This window comes from Homarus americanus, unplaced genomic scaffold (genome assembly GCF_018991925.1).
Source record: "Homarus americanus isolate GMGI-L3 unplaced genomic scaffold, GMGI_Hamer_2.0 scaffold41086, whole genome shotgun sequence".
Taxonomy (NCBI): Eukaryota; Metazoa; Arthropoda; class Malacostraca; order Decapoda; family Nephropidae; genus Homarus; species Homarus americanus.
In genome coordinates this window covers 123,084-139,196 of record NW_024748490.1, presented here as the reverse complement: position 1 = coordinate 139,196, position 16,113 = coordinate 123,084, and the positions used below count along the sequence as shown (strand labels likewise).

At 39.3% G+C, this 16,113-nt stretch overlaps 1 protein-coding gene across 1 annotated transcript in view; it reads left to right on the top strand.

The window, feature by feature from the left end:
* Positions 1 to 3,940: 3,940 nt before the first annotated feature.
* The window catches only part of LOC121880272 (neuromedin-U receptor 2-like), a 31,573-nt gene continuing 19,400 nt past the window's right edge, over positions 3,941 to 16,113 (top strand). The window contains exons 1-3 of the mRNA XM_042387430.1: positions 3,941 to 4,214; positions 4,338 to 5,052; positions 7,955 to 8,124. Coding sequence (XP_042243364.1) covers positions 4,886 to 5,052; positions 7,955 to 8,124 — 337 coding nt within the window. The 5' untranslated portion in view covers positions 3,941 to 4,214; positions 4,338 to 4,885. The remainder of the gene's footprint in view (positions 4,215 to 4,337; positions 5,053 to 7,954; positions 8,125 to 16,113) is intronic.

Sequence of the window (16,113 nt, the reverse complement as noted above, 5' to 3'; positions counted from 1 at the left end):
TGTCTATATACTGAACATGCTGAACCAATTATAAAGTTGTATGACGATTTTACTATCTTTCTATCTATCTCTCTATCTATCTATCTATCTATCTATCTATCTATCTCTCTATCTATCTATCTATCTATTTTTCTATCTGTGAACCTGATATGCCACTGTCTTGCCCCGACCCCTCATCACCCACAAAGTACTGTACATTTTTCTGACACTTTTGACCTCGTCCTAAATGCCTTCAAGAAAAGCCTTATTCCTGGACTCAGATTCTCGAAGGTTCCCAAGATGAGGAAACACAACTTAAAGTAGTATAGTTTGAGTGTGTAATTGGCGTCATTTTCGTCCCCAATTGTTTGTTGTAACTTTAAGGGAAATTATTAATGTGTTTATGTATTCTGAAAATTTATTACGGTAACAACAACAACAACAATAACAACAACAATAATAATAATAATAATAATACTAATAATAATAATAATAATAATAATAATAATAATAATAATAATAATAATAATAATAATAAAAATAATAAAAATAATAAAAATAATAATAAAATCATTCAAATATGGTAGTGTCAGGATTAATTCGTTGCCATATCAGACAAATTTACGCCTCCATTGGAAAATATACCTCAGATGCGCTAACCTTAATTCGATAACTATTTAAGAGAAGAAAATATAGATAACTTACACCGCGACTCAACAAAAGAGACATTACGCTTTTCAGAATTCAACTCATCAGAGAGAATATTACTAAGAGACATCACACATATGGACACGTATTTTTTACCATTTAATATTTAACCCACTCAGTAGTGTCGAGTGTTTATTCTTAGCTTAATCCAATTGGAATTAAATACTTATATCCGACACTACTTCTCAGAGGGTTAATCGGTAGAGCTTTTAATCGGTAGAGCTTTTAATAGGTAGAGCTTTTAATAGGTAGAGCTTTTAATAGCTATTGCTTTTAATCGGTATAACTTTTAATTGGTAAAGCTTTTAATCGACACAACATTTAATCGGTACAGCTTTATATCGGTACAACTTTTAAACAATACAGCTTATAAACGAGACAGCATTTAATCGATGCAGCCTATAATGGATACATCTTATAAACAATACAGCTTTTAATTGGTACAGCTTATAAGCAATACAGCTTTTAATTGGTACAGCTTATAAACGATACAGCTTTTAGTTGGTGCATCTTATAATCGATACAGCTTATAAACGGCACAACTTTTAATCGGTACAGCTTATAAACGATACAGCTTTTAATTGGTGCAGCTAATAAACGACACAGCTATTAATTGGTGCAGCTTATTATCGATACAGCTTATAAACGACACAGTTTTTAATCGGTACAGCTTTTAATCGGTACAGCATATAAACGATACAATTTATAAACGCTACAGCTTATAAAGGATACAGCTTATAAACGATACAGCTTATAAACGATACAGCTTTTAATCGGTACAGCTTTTAATCGGTACAGCTTATAAACGATACAGCTTTTAATCGGTACAGCTTATAAATGATACAGTTTATAAACGATACAGTTTATAAACGATACAGCTTACAAACGATACAGCTTATAAGCGATACAGCTTATAAACGATGCAGCTTTTAATCGGTACAGCTTTTAATCGGTACAGCTTATAAACGATACAGCTTTTAATCGGTCCAGAGTTTAATTGGTACAGGGTTTAATCGGTACAGGGGTTAATCGGTACAGAGTTTAAGCGGTACAGGGTTTAATCGGTACAGGGTTTAATCGGTACAGGGGTTAATCGGTACAGGGGTTAATCGGCACAGGGTTTAATTGGTTCAAGGTTTTATTCAGGTCGATAGGCATTAACATGTGAAAGCCTCGACACGTGAAAGGTAGCAGCAGAGGTGTCGACCAGAGTACCATAATCTGTTTCCTGGGTAGACTGTTATATTTATCATCACTTGAGTGTGTGTGTGTGTGTGTGTGTGTGTGTGTGTGTGTGTGTGTGTGTGTGTGTGTGTGTGTGTGTGCATTCATCACTTGACCCTCCACCTTCAGAACGATGACTAAGTCCCTTTGAATATGATGACTTTGTCCCCTCCTCTTCGGTAGTCCTTTTAGTATGATGACTTAACCTCTTGAATACAATGACTTAATCCCTTTAGTACGATGAGTAAGCCTCCTTAGGTATAATGATTTACTCTATTCTGTCATCTTACTCATCGTGCTCTAAGGGATTAAGTCATCGTGCTTAAGAGGGTAACTTATCGTATTCAAGGAGTTAAGTCATCCTGCCTAAGAGGGGTTAAGTCATCGTGCTCTACGGGATTAAGTCATCGTGCTTAAGAGGGGTTAAATCATCGTATTTAAGGGGTTAAGTCATCGTGCTCTACGGGATTAAGTCATCGTGCTCTACGGGATTAAGTCATCGTGCTTAAGAGGGGTTAAATCATCGTATTTAAGGGGTTAAGTCATCGTGCTCTACGGGATTAAGTCATCGTGCTCTACGAGAATAAGTCATCGTGCTCTTAGGGTTTAAGTCAGCGTACTCAAGGGATCTAGTCATCGTGCTCAAGGATTTAAGTCAACTGGAACTCAAGATTTACAGGACTCCTCCCTGAGCGAGTCTTGCCCTACCGATTATGTGAGGAAAATTCAAGTCACGTGGACAAAATATTACCCCAAGTTAGAAATATTGGCCAAGGCGACACCCTGAGCTTAACCTGGCGAATAATTCTTGTTTTAGATCTTGGTTAAATAATAGTTTATCTCTCTCTCTCTCTCTCTCTCTCTCTCTCTCTCTCTCTACATAACAACAAGGAACCCCTTCTCTACAGGGACGCCTCATTTAATGTTTTATTTGGCTAAAGCCTGACGATTGTACTCAGTTCACAGAGCCACAGGGGGGGGGGGTTAATACTGTTGTCTACGGACATGACAACAGAGTCCTTGTTTTAACTTCAACACTGTACAATACATAAACATATAAATCATATATATCCATATACATTTTCCCAATACGCCTTACAAATATACATACAGTATACATATAGTGTACATATAAATATAAATTACATGTAAAAATACATTTATACGTGTAGAGTCAGCAAAAGTATGAGCACCTTCTTATGACAAACTGGACTAAGAACTCTAACAAACACACATTAGTTATACTGTACTGTATGTTGGTAGTCCTGCAGCCATACGTCGTGTTATCAGTTACTCTTTATCTTCTGTTTTCTAAAAGCTTAAGTGTGTCAGTGTACACAATGTGTTTCACAAGAAAAGAATAAAACAGTCAGCAGAATTTCTTACCATGTGATATAATAAAGACGTTTTCTAAACTTGTTTCATAATACATTTAATTCTTTACAACAACTCATCCACTGGTGTCTAATACTGTATAACTTAATAAACGTAGTCATTTATAGTGTTCTTCCTCTTATATGAGATCTTATATTCCACCCAATAATATTAATTTAAATCAAATATAAGTAATAACGCCACCTCAGTCACTGATCGTTTTGTAGGCCATCAGACCAGGGGTGAAGATCATATTTTTGCTCACTGTTACACCAGGGAAATTGTGCTCCCGCCACCAAGTCTCAAGGTGGCTCTCTCTCTCTCTCTCTCTCTCTCTCTCTCTCTCTCAAAGGGGGGGGGGGGTTATAGTATTGGTCTAGATTTGGATGAAATTTAGTGGATAAATATACACTATCATAAGACTAACTTATAATAGCAGAACTGCACTGGGATGATGTTCCAGGGTGATAATGGTTGTGGTGATAGTGGCAGTGGTGGTGTAGTGAGCATTAAGAGTAAACACCGTGAAACACTATGACAAGTTCTGTGTGAAGGTGAATTTCAATATCAAAGCAGCTCTTGTTGACATACTCTGTATTCTGAAGACTGTAAATATTCAATAAACCACTCACGTAATAACTCTTTTATGTTGCAGGTATGACCCAGTAACAACGGCCTCGGAGTTCACTGAGAGAACCTACACCAAGGAAAACTTAAGAGTGAAATTCGGATAAATAAAGTAGTAAGTGTGGTTATGACGGAGTTATAATGACAACAATCCAAAGAAGAGTCTTGTTTGAACACAGCCACAGTAAGTCATGCTCCCATCAGACTGTCATGTGAAAAGAAAACTTCGTCCGCAGAAAAATTCTCACGTTTTTCACACGAAATGGAAAATGGGATTATTACTACAGTGAGACAGGCAGCTGGTGAGTAAACTTTAGTGCTGCTGCCGATAATAAATAGATAGCATCATGGTCTTACCTCACCTCTCTCACATCATTCCCTCCCCCTTTCCTCACCTTTAACACATCCTCCCTCTCACCCTCAAGGTCGACCTCAGAGAACTTGGCCTTGAACAGCACCAAGAGGCAGGCACCGTCGAGTGTTGAGTTCACCAAAGCCTCTTACACCCGAGTACGATTTTCCGTGTGGCCTCATTAACAGCACCAGCGACACAACAAGTCCTGCAGTGGCTGTGGACCTCACACCACCAAGGTCTCGGTGGCTCCTGTGGTACGGATCTTCCTCTTACTAGCCGCCAGGAGGCAATCGTTGCAGCGGTCACCAGCAGCAGCCACCAGTACTACTAACACTAGTAATCACTAGGAATCCTACCAGTCACCAAAAAAACAGAAACACCCTCTGCAACAATACCAATGCTTGACATCAACACCAAGAAATACTAAAATCACCAAACATCAACACCAAGAAATACTAAAATCACCAAACATCAACACCAATAAATACTAAAATCACCAAACATCAACACCAATAAATGCTAAAATCACCAAACATCAACACCAAGAAATACTAAAATCACCAAACATCAACACCAAGAAATACTTTTAAAAAATCACTCCAGACATCAGCACCAGGTATGTCCTCCCCGAGTCAACCAGAGAGGGGAGTAGTGGTGAACCTGACGGAGGAGGTGTTGGGCGCCGTGATGACCGGCGTGAACAACGGGAGTGGAGGAACTGAAGTGAACGACACCTTCGATGAACACGAGTACATCAGCCGTGAACTGGGACCCCAGAGAGTCTCGTAAGTAAACAGGAAATAAGTACGGGGTCTCTCTCTCTCTCTCTCTCTCTCTCTCTCTCTCTGTCTCTCTCTCTCTCTCTTAAACTACGGTACGAGATCTACGGTACAGCCACGGTACAATGTAAATGTTTCTCATTTAGCGTCAGTCTTGTACCGTAAGCAAAGAGAGCCAATCAAACACGTCTGCATACATTTACTGTCGTATCATGTATCATTGTATCATGTATTAATCCGTTGCATTAAGGCAATAATTAACTCACCCTAAAGATACTGTCTGTGTGTTAAACTGTCCTTCTCGTAATAGTTGTATTAATAAATAATTTACACCTCTTTTGTAAATCACCTGAACAAACACACATGATACACCAAAATTAACCTATAATTTGAAAAAGAATAAATATACTATATTGGTATATCATTAATAAGGCTATACTAGTATCACATGAAACAAACAAACACATTACACGTTATCCAGCACAGTAACGTCAGCAGAGTTTGTTTACATTTGGTCTTTATTTTCACCGCTAACAGGACCCCAGGGGACATTAATTCACATATATCTAACAACAGCGATTACCACAACGGAGGGGAAGGGGGTTAATTTGTCAAGGCTATTAACCGATTAATTGCCGATTAATTGCTCGTGTATTAAAAATAAAACTAATTTATAAGTGCTTTATAATTGCCTGTAGTTTGTGTGTCTAATGTAGCAGATGTTTATTATTATTATTATTATTATTATTATTATTATTATTATTATTATTATTATTATTATTATTATTATTTATTTATTTATTTATTTATTTCGGGAATTAGCCCACCCTGGCAAGGTCGAACGACCCACAACGGGGCCTGGGGGGGGGGCCAAAAAATAAGAACAGAAAGAAATTAAAAATAGAGAAAAGGGTTATGCTGTGTAAATCTACACCACGAAGATGCCGGAAAACCAGCTTTTTAAAGTGAGACAGATTGTATAAGTATGGAAACACAGAAGAAGGCAGAACATTCCACAGTTTGGCTGTGTGAGGAAGGAAGGAGGTACTGTAACGGGTTATTCTAGTGTTGTTATTATTATTATCTGCTTATATTACAGGCTACCAATGGTCAGTGTTACCAATGATTTATTTAAAATACCAGTGTTACAAATGTTCTTATTGTGTCAGTGTTACCAATATTTAGTATGTGGATGTTACCAATAGTTTGTAATGTCGGTGTTACCAATGTGTTTAAAGTCAGTGTGTTAGAGGAGAGAGACTGACAATTTAATACAAAAACATGAAACACACAATATGATGATAAAATGTAATCATACATACAGTACATACATGCGTACATACTTTCATACATACTTTCATACATACATACGTAAGTACAGTCGGCCACAAGAACAAGTATACACCTACGGTTCGTGTTTGAGACCTTACATCTGGTAACACTGTCCCGAACAAAAAACAAAATGACCTGTAATTTATGTTTTATTCCTACATATATGTTATAAATACATTTGTTGTGGATTAGTAAAGGAAGGAAGAGGAGTAAATAGAAGAATAAAGAAAGGGAAACAGAAAATAGTTAGAGATAACAGGTGGGGGAAGCTGAGTTTCATCATGCGTCTGGATGGGAAGTTTCAACGTTACCAGACCATTTTCGGACCTTAGCTACAGTGTGTATACTTATTCCTGTGGCAGACTGTACATACTTTCATACATACATACATACAAATACTGTGCATATGCTGGCCAGGAAAGGTGAAACAGGTGTGTCCTATATGTACAAAGGGGATAACAGGTGTGTGGGAGAGAAACAGGTGTGTAGTATATTAATTAATTAGGTGTGTGTGACAAGTACAAAACTCTTCTGCCCCTGACAGTGACAGATGTGTATGGAAAGACACTTGTGTGGGTGGATAGAGGTAATTATGAAGGAGAAACGGATGTGTAGGTGCATCGACAGATGTGTATGGTGATATACAGGTGTGTAGGTGGATAGACAGGTGTGCATGTGGAGTACAGGTGTGTAGGTGAATAGACAGGTGTGTATGGTGATATACAGGTGTATAAGTGGATAGACAGGTGTGTATGGTGATGTACAGGTGTGTAGGCGGATAGACAGGTGTGTATGTGGAGTAACCGGTGTGTAGGTGAATAGACAGGTGTGTAGGAGGATAAATATATTTTTTATTTTTTAACGTGGATTAGCTCACCCGGGCACAAGTCACTGACCCACAACGGGGCCTGGGGAGCGAAAAGGTAGTAATAATAATAATAATAATAATAATAATAATAATAATAATAATAATAATAATAATAATAATAATGATAATAATAATAATAATAATAATAATAATAATAATAATAATAATAATAATAATAATAATAATAATAATTAAATAATAATAATAATAATAATAATAATAATAATAATAATAATAAATAAAAAACGAAAAAATAAATCAAGAGTGAGAAAAGATACACATTATGTATGTTGTGTTGTCAATGGTAAGAGAAACAGTTGAGACCCTGCAATTGTGTGTAAATGAGGCAGGAAGTCAGATCAGCAACCTGGGACTTGGTCACAATATTCGTGATGCCATATAGCAGCAGGGTCTACCATTAGACAACACATTATGCTTCCAATATCTTCCCAGGCGGTAGTACCTCCCTGTTGGTAGCTGCCTACTACCTACTACCTGCCGATATACAGGTGTGTGTGTGGTGATATACAGGTGTGTAGGTGGATAGACAGGTGTATATGGTGATAGACAGGTGTGTATGGTTATAGACAGGTGGGTATGGAAAAAGCCGGTGTATATGAAGGATAAACAGGAGTGTAGAAGGGATATACAGGCGGGTTGGGAATAAACAAGAGTGTAATGCCTTAATTAACCAGGTGTGTGTGACAGGTACAACACTCTACTGCCGCTGACTGTCGTGTACTGTGTGATCGCTGTAGGAGGCGTGGTGGGGAACGCCCTCACCTGTCTGGTCGTGGCCAGGAACCACTCCATGAGGACCTCCACCAACTACTACCTCGTCAACCTCGCCGTCGCCGACCTCCTCACCCTCTGTCTAGGTGAGTATCTCTCTCTCTCTCTCTCTCTCTCTCTCTCTCTCTCTCTCTCTCTCTCTCTCCCTCTCACTCTCTCTCTTTCTCCTCCACAACACGACCTCTTCAAATACATCATCACTCTCACATCTTCTTCAGCACCAACACAAGTACCTCAAACTCCGCCTCACCTGCCTCTCACCTGATAACTAATTAGTGTAATTTCCCACACAGTACTTAGGAACCTCGGGCTCGTTTTTCTCTTGCTAATGACTGCTTTAATTACCCTCACAAGATCTTAATTACCACGCATGGGGATTAAAATAGATCGCTTGGGTATGTGGGTTAAGTTGATACACCTGTGTGCCTTATATATTATGTGACGCTATTTGGTTGGGTTGGGTTACTTTTTGGTGAGGTTAGGTAAGGTTAGTTTAGATTAGCGTTGAGTTAGGTTAGGTCAGGTTAGATTAGGTTGGGTTAGGTTAGTTTAGATAAGCGTTGAGTTAGGTTAGGTTAGGTTAGGTTTGGTTGGGTTAGGTTAGATTAGCGTTGAGTTAGGTTAGGTTAGGTTAGGTTAGATTAACGTTGAGTTAGGTTAGGTCAGGTTAGGTTAGGTTAGTTTAGATTGGCGTTGAGTTAGGTTAGGTTAGGTTGGGTTGGGTTAGGTTAGGTTAGGTTAGGTTAGGTTGGGTTAGGTTAGTTTAGATTAGCGTTAGGTTAGGTTGGGTTAGGTCAAGGTAGGTAAATACCAGGTAGCCTCTCGCAGGCCCATAGGAAATCACTAATTGGCAACTCTACTCTGGAGATCAATACACCACGCCCCTTTTGCCACTTGCGTTTGTAATATTGTGGTATTATTATCTGTATAGATTCTTTCTCCAGTCAAAATATACTAGCATAAAATGTTATTAATCAGATATATATTTAATAATATGTAATATACAGTGTATATTGGCATGTAAATTATACAATAAGAAAATGTTTGACGAAATTTACAATAAAACGAGAACTCTTGTCGAATTGTAAAATACTCAATACATTCCCTCCCATCTTAATTTTATTCTGGCATTCTGGCTATTCCCAGCAGTATGGTAACTGTTGCTTGACTTCGTTACCTGGTTCTGACTGAAGCATCAACTGTTAATGCAGAAAATAAGTAAACACGTTTTATTTCACTCTAATTGATATACAAAAATAAGTGTGATGGTTTAAGAGTTACCGTACACACAGCCATATCATATCCTTAAAAATGTAAATAATACTCGATGTATGAAGAATGTATTTATATATTTCACACAAGTTATTAGTGATCTAGATACATTTTCATGTTATAACATTTAACAGACATAATAACTGTTTACGTTTTTCGTCTTTTTAGTACACACACATACATACATACATACTATTTCTGTCATCAGAATCACATGATCGACTTTTAACTAATAACATCACCTAGATCTTGATTTTTAATTAGCACGCATAGTGATACGTATATGCTTCAACATAAGTATGGTAAAATAACCACCTTCGTGAGCTATTGTTTTCCCAAGTAGTATGTGAAAAAGTAATAAAAGGTGGTCTTGTGATAGATAATCTTTGCAGTAATAATGGGATGGTGCATTGTCTACTGCTAAATGGTAAGTAAAACATTCAGATTTAAAACACACTGAACATATCGCCTTCACTTGTTTGGTGTTCTTTATATCTTTTCTTTCACAGCCATCTAGCCACTTTGCCCGTAACTTTATGTCCCGAGGGAATGAATAAAAAGATACAAACTTTTTCTTCTTTTCTGAGTTGAATTTACAGGTGGCTACAGCGCAATAAATCATTGTTATAAAAGAAAAACACTCCACCTTCACTTGTAAATATCCCGCTTCTACTGTTTGATGTACCAAGTGGGCGGAGCTTAATAAGTGATGTCATCGCTAGCCAATCAGCGACGTTGGATTGACTCCAGCGGTCGCAAGCGTTCACAAGAAAGATATTTATATTTATTTTATATATTTAATCTGTGGCTCCAATTAAAATAAAACAAAAAATCTCCATTCCATACATTTATTGTACAACTTTTAATACCACCATAAGCCTTCAAAAATACGTAAATAAAAATTTCAAATTTATTTTCATTAGCGTAGAGCCTATGGGAGTGAGGCTACCTGGTATCTACCTACCTTGGGGTTAGGTTAGGTTAGATTAGCGTTGAGTTAGGTTAGGTTAGGTTATGTGACATTACGTTTCCTTTCGTTAGCTTAGGTTAGGTTGGGTATGCATTAGTTTAGATAATCTTCAGATGAAATAAGCTGGGATATATACCATAGTCATACAGTACACACTATAACAAGTATAACAGTCCAACACACTCTATAACTCCACATAACCTAACCTAACCAACGACGTCAACACAGGGTGTGTCAGCAACATTGTCCTTCACTTGTGGCAGACCTCACACATTAACAAGCGTTGCTGTTGTAATACCGTACAGACATTCACGAGATCTACACGAAAAAACTATCAAGCCACTACATTATGTTCTGGATACCCTGCATGTGGGTGTTGAGTACTGAACCTTGCAACAAAAGCAACAGACACTGCAACGAGCTGTTAACTTCACACCATAACCTACCAATCACGGGTAGTAGAATCATTCCTAGTCTGACGTCATTCCCGTCATAAAATGGAACAGCCAATCGTACTGTAACTCGCTCTGTGGTTGGTTAACTCGGGCTCTGAAATTGCGGCTCACACTATAGTAAACAATTAGCAGTGCGGCCAACATGACAGCCAATTAACGATGCTACGCCAAGTCTGTTCTGACCTGAGGAATAAAAGTGTGACGCAACAATCCGGGGAGGAGAGGATAGGCGGGGAGGAGAGGATAGGCGGGGAGGAGAGGATAGGCGGGGAGGAGAGGATAGGCGGGGGGAGGAGAGGATAGGCGGGAGGAGAGGATGGGCGGGGAGGAGAGGATAGGCGGGGAGGAGAGGATAGGCGGGGAGGAGAGGATAGGCGGGAGGAGAGGATAGGCGGGGAGGAGAGGATAGGCGGGGAGGAGAGGATAGGCGGGGAGGAGAGGAGAAGAAGGAAGGGGAGAGGAAGGAAGAAGGGAAAAGAACAGGAGAGGAGGGTGGGGAGAAGAGGATAGGAGAAGAGGAAAGGAAGGAAGGAGATGGCACTGTGGAGATGGCAGCCAGAGGAGTACGTTTACTCTCTCTCTCTCTCTCTCTCTCTCTCTCTCTCTCAATTACAAACACAAAAAAGGCCATTAATGAGGTACCAATAATACCCCCTCCCCTTAATAACCCACCAGCCGGCAGTGTGTGACTCGGTTCTGTGGGGATTACCTGTCAGTCTTATAGTTATAATTATTCAGGATAATGTGTGTGTGTGTGTGTGTGTGTGTGTGTGTGTGTGTGTGTGTGTGTGTGTGTGTAAAGAGAGAGACGGGAAGAATGAAATAAAGAAAAGGCGAAAAAATAAACAAATATATAAACACAAAAGAAAAAAAAAGACAGAAAACATGAGAGAGAGAGAGAGAGAGAGAGAGAGAGAGAGAGAGAGAGAGAGAGAGAGAGGTTCATCATGATATCTAAGGGCCGGATTGATAGTCACTACGAAGCACAATGCCAATTGATAGTGTTCGTGTCGGTCTATTAATAGTCATCCCGATAAACGAGGTATCGGAAGGGAACCATACGCATATCCCTGAAATGTTGGAAACAACATCGGGTGGCTACCCCCACCCGATAGCTGCCTTACGACAAATAATAATCATCATTATATTTTATGAAAGTTCTTCCAGTACTTTATATTACAGATGTCTACGTCGAATTATATTATTTTTTTGATAAGAACAATTAAAAGAAGTGTTAATACGGATAAATGAACTTTCACAACACTGTTATGAACTTGAAACATTATTGGAATGTTGACATCACAGCTCCGACTTCGATGACGACTGCTGTCTGTGCTGTGAGCCTCATCTTCAATTAACAATTACTTCTGTTATCATTTAAGATATGTTTCTTATCTTTATTCAGTCATACAATATTTTTGTCGTAGTAGTAATAAAATTTCAACCATCTGAACCGGGAAATTCACTTATGTTTTCCGGAATGAGGCAAGCCAAGTGAGCTCACTCTATCTTGAGTTAACAAGGAAAATATCACAGTTTTTGGCCCAGTAATAAAGTTTTTTTTACTTCACTGTGGTCTTTAATAATGGAGCATAACTCAATATGTAAGGTAATTCACCTGTGAGGTTTTATGAAGACAACAAAAGGAAAGAAATATACATTTATTTTTTTTATAAATGTGTAAAAATTAAGAAAATAAACTACAGTATAATTTTTCGATACATAGTTCTGCATTTCCTGAAATTCACAGCTTATATTATAGATATATAAAAATAAATCTTAACTGCCATACTTTGGACAATATTTGTAACTGACATGAAAATATTTCTATCTTGGGCACAAAAAGAAATGGTTCACTCCTTCTCTACAGCTATTTATATCAATGCATAAAATTTAATAAAAGAAACATATCCTCTATACAGTACTTTGCACAGTATAACATATTTTATAAATACCTGTATACACCAAACAAAACTTTATTCTTTATCACAGGAAATAAATTCAATTTTTGAAAATCACAGCCTTTATGTATATTATAAATATTCATCCCCCACAAATAATTACCTGCCATACTTATGACAGCTTTTGTAAACAAAAAACCTTTGTCAAAATAAACACATGTATGTTTATTTCCTTCAAATAAAATTAGTTGAATATGTAAGAAATAGAACGAATAACTTTTACTTTAGATGCCAATTTCTGAAATATTACAACATCATTCATATGTTTTAGCCATGGCATCATATGCAGCTCCTGCTTTCCTTAAAACACTCTCTAACAAATCCAAAGAATTATTCAATTTTTCATGTGTCTTTTCAATTGCAGTTTGTTGTAGTTTTTGTGTTAACATCATTTCTTTTTTCAGTTTCATTTCCTCCTCATGCTCCCTATTCAATCTGTACAACTTAGATTTATGTAACTCTTCTTGTCTTTTATCACACATTTCATAGACACTTGTCACCCTCCTAGTTCGCCTTGGTTTGCTCCTTGGCCGAGAACCAGATGCCCTGGACACTGAATAAAGGTGTTGGTTGGAAGCATGAGCAGGAGGGGGTGAGGCAATATCACTCGATAGTGAGTCAGGGGCATTGACTGCCGAGGCAGGAGCAATGTTTGGTGAGGCAGGAGCAATGTTTGGTGAGGCAGGAACAATGACTTGTGAGACAGGAACAGAGGGTGAAAATAGAGGTCGATAAACAGTAGATGGAACTTCAGTAAATTGTGCAGAAGACACAGATGATGGCCCTGGGGTAGGACCAGGTAAAACAAGTGGATCATAGCTGGCGTTGAATGAAGCAGTAATTTCATCCCAGGCCTTTCTTTTCCTATAATTTATGGTGTTGCTTGTAGACCTATCCTCAATGATTGGCCTTTGCTCAATATGGCGCAAAAGTGCCATACGTTGGGTTTCAGACAGAGCTGCAGAACGTTCTCTTACTACCTCCATGTTTGATAACGCGCGCAAACGTGATGCCAAGTGCTCAGATGAAGGTATCTATTTTTGTTTCCGAACAGATAATAAAGTTCAATTTTATAAAAAATATATTTTTTACAATATATTATTATTGTGCCCGGTATAAAATAACAATAAATATCTCTCAAAATCGTCTTTCTAATTATGTGAAAATATAATACATTTGGCACACGCGCACTTGGCCAAAAAAATTTTGCCATCCGACACGAGCTGCCGTGTTTACACACTTCGTAAGCAGGGTCTGGGAATATGGCACTCAGCGTTGGGTGGTGCATCCCGACACACGTCATCGAATGATGATCGTGATCGTCGTATCGTCGTAATGACTGAATACAGCCCTTAAGACGTAGGAGCCTCATTACGGCCCTTAGAGACGTAGAATATCATCCATTATTTTCACCTTCCCCACCTGTGCCTCCTCCTCCTCCTCCTCCCCCTGTGCCTCCTCCTCCTCCTCCTCTCCTCCCTCCCCCCTCCTCTCCTCCTCTCCTCCTCCCCTGTGCCTCCCCTCCCACCTGTGCCTCCTCCCCCACCTCCCCTGTGCCTCCTCCTCTCCTCCTCCCCCCACCTGTGCCTCCTCCTCTCCCTCCCCACCTGTGCCTCCTCCTCCCCCCTCCCCCCCTGTGCCTCCTCCTCCTCCTCCCCACCTGTGCCTCCCTCTCCCTCCTCCCCCCACCTGTGCCTCCTCCTCCTCCCTTCCCACCTGTGCCTCCCTCCTCCTCCTCCCCACCTGTGCCTCCTCCCTCCCCCTCCCCCCCTGTGCCTCCCCTCCTCCCTCCCCTCCCCCACCTGTGCCTCCTCCTCCTCCTCCCCTGTGCCCTCCTCCTCCCCTCCTCCCCCTGTGCCTCCTCCTCCTCCTTCCCACCTGCACTATCACACCTACAGTGAATAGTTGACACATACACAGACACACACACACACACACACACACACACACACACACACACACACACACACACACACACACACACACACACACACACACACACACACACACACACACACACACACACACTACAAATCACTTCTCTATTCATATTTTTCCAAAGCTTTATACAATCTTGTTAAAAAATAAATAAAGTTATTGAAGTATTAAGACACGCCTCGGGTGATGATGCTCCTAATGATGTACTTACGGCTACTTACATGTCTTCTAGGTACTGTCGTGGTGTTATTGATGGGTGAAGGATGATAGTAATCTATTTTATAGGCAATAAAAATATGCTCTCTCTCTCTCTCTCTCTCTCTCTCTCTCTCTCTCTCTCTCTCTCTGCCCGGCCTGTACTCTCTCATTCTATTTACACACATTTATAGATATAGATATTTATTTACATATTTATTTACCTATCTATTTGTCTATCTATCCATATATATATCCAACCGACCATTCCTTACCCACAATATCCACTCCATCTATCCCGTCTTTACTCTCCTCTCAATTTCTTCCTTCCAAACCACGTCTCTCCCTCCATCTCTCTCATTTCCTCACCCTCCTTCCTGCAGGACATCAACCCGGCCACTATCAGGCAGGAAGGTTGCACTCTCCTCCAGGAAAACTTCAAATAAATTTCCACTTTGTTTTTTGGGAGTAATGTTAGTAAACAGTGGGCGTTAAGTGGGTCACGGTGCTGTTTTTTTTTTTTTTTTGGGCACTCCTACATCCTTGTGTAAGGTGAAGCGCAAGCGTTTACAGCGCCCAACAGGAAGCATGCTAAGTTCATGCTTGCCTTTATGTCTCACGAGTTAAGGGCGTAAGCCTGAAGAGAGTCAGTGGTTTATGTCATCAAGTTATTGGGCTCCAACAACTTGTCCCTGAATATGAATTCGCAACTTTCGATTTACACCAGGTACCTACTGTACTGCGAGGTGAACAGGGACTAATGGGGGCAAGGAAGTAAGTCCAAACAACTTCCACCGGCCCGGGAATCAGACCCGTGTGACACCTCGCTTGCGAGGCAAGAAGGGTACCACTCTACCACCGGCCCCCCCTCACGGTGCTGTAGTGGGCGACCATCACCTGGGCTTCAGTTCAATAGTTTACTCTCTCTCTCTCTCTCTCCTTCTCTCTCTCTCTCTCTCTCTGTGGCCTCATTCCCAGCAGAAAAAAAAAGTGTAATATTGATATTTTGTTGATGCTTGAGGAAAATAATGATAATTCTGGGGGTTTTTTTTCTAATAGGCTAGAAATAATTGACTATAACAACAAAGAATAAATTATTATTATCAAAAAAATTGTGAGAAAGGTTACAGATTATCTTTTAATGAAATAATAATAATAAAAAAATACAAGTATTACTGACAATAACCGAGTATTAAATAATACTTGTACCTTTTTACACCTAATAATTGTAACACTAAAAAATTTATATGACTTACATTTTAAAACCGGGGAAAAAATATTGCA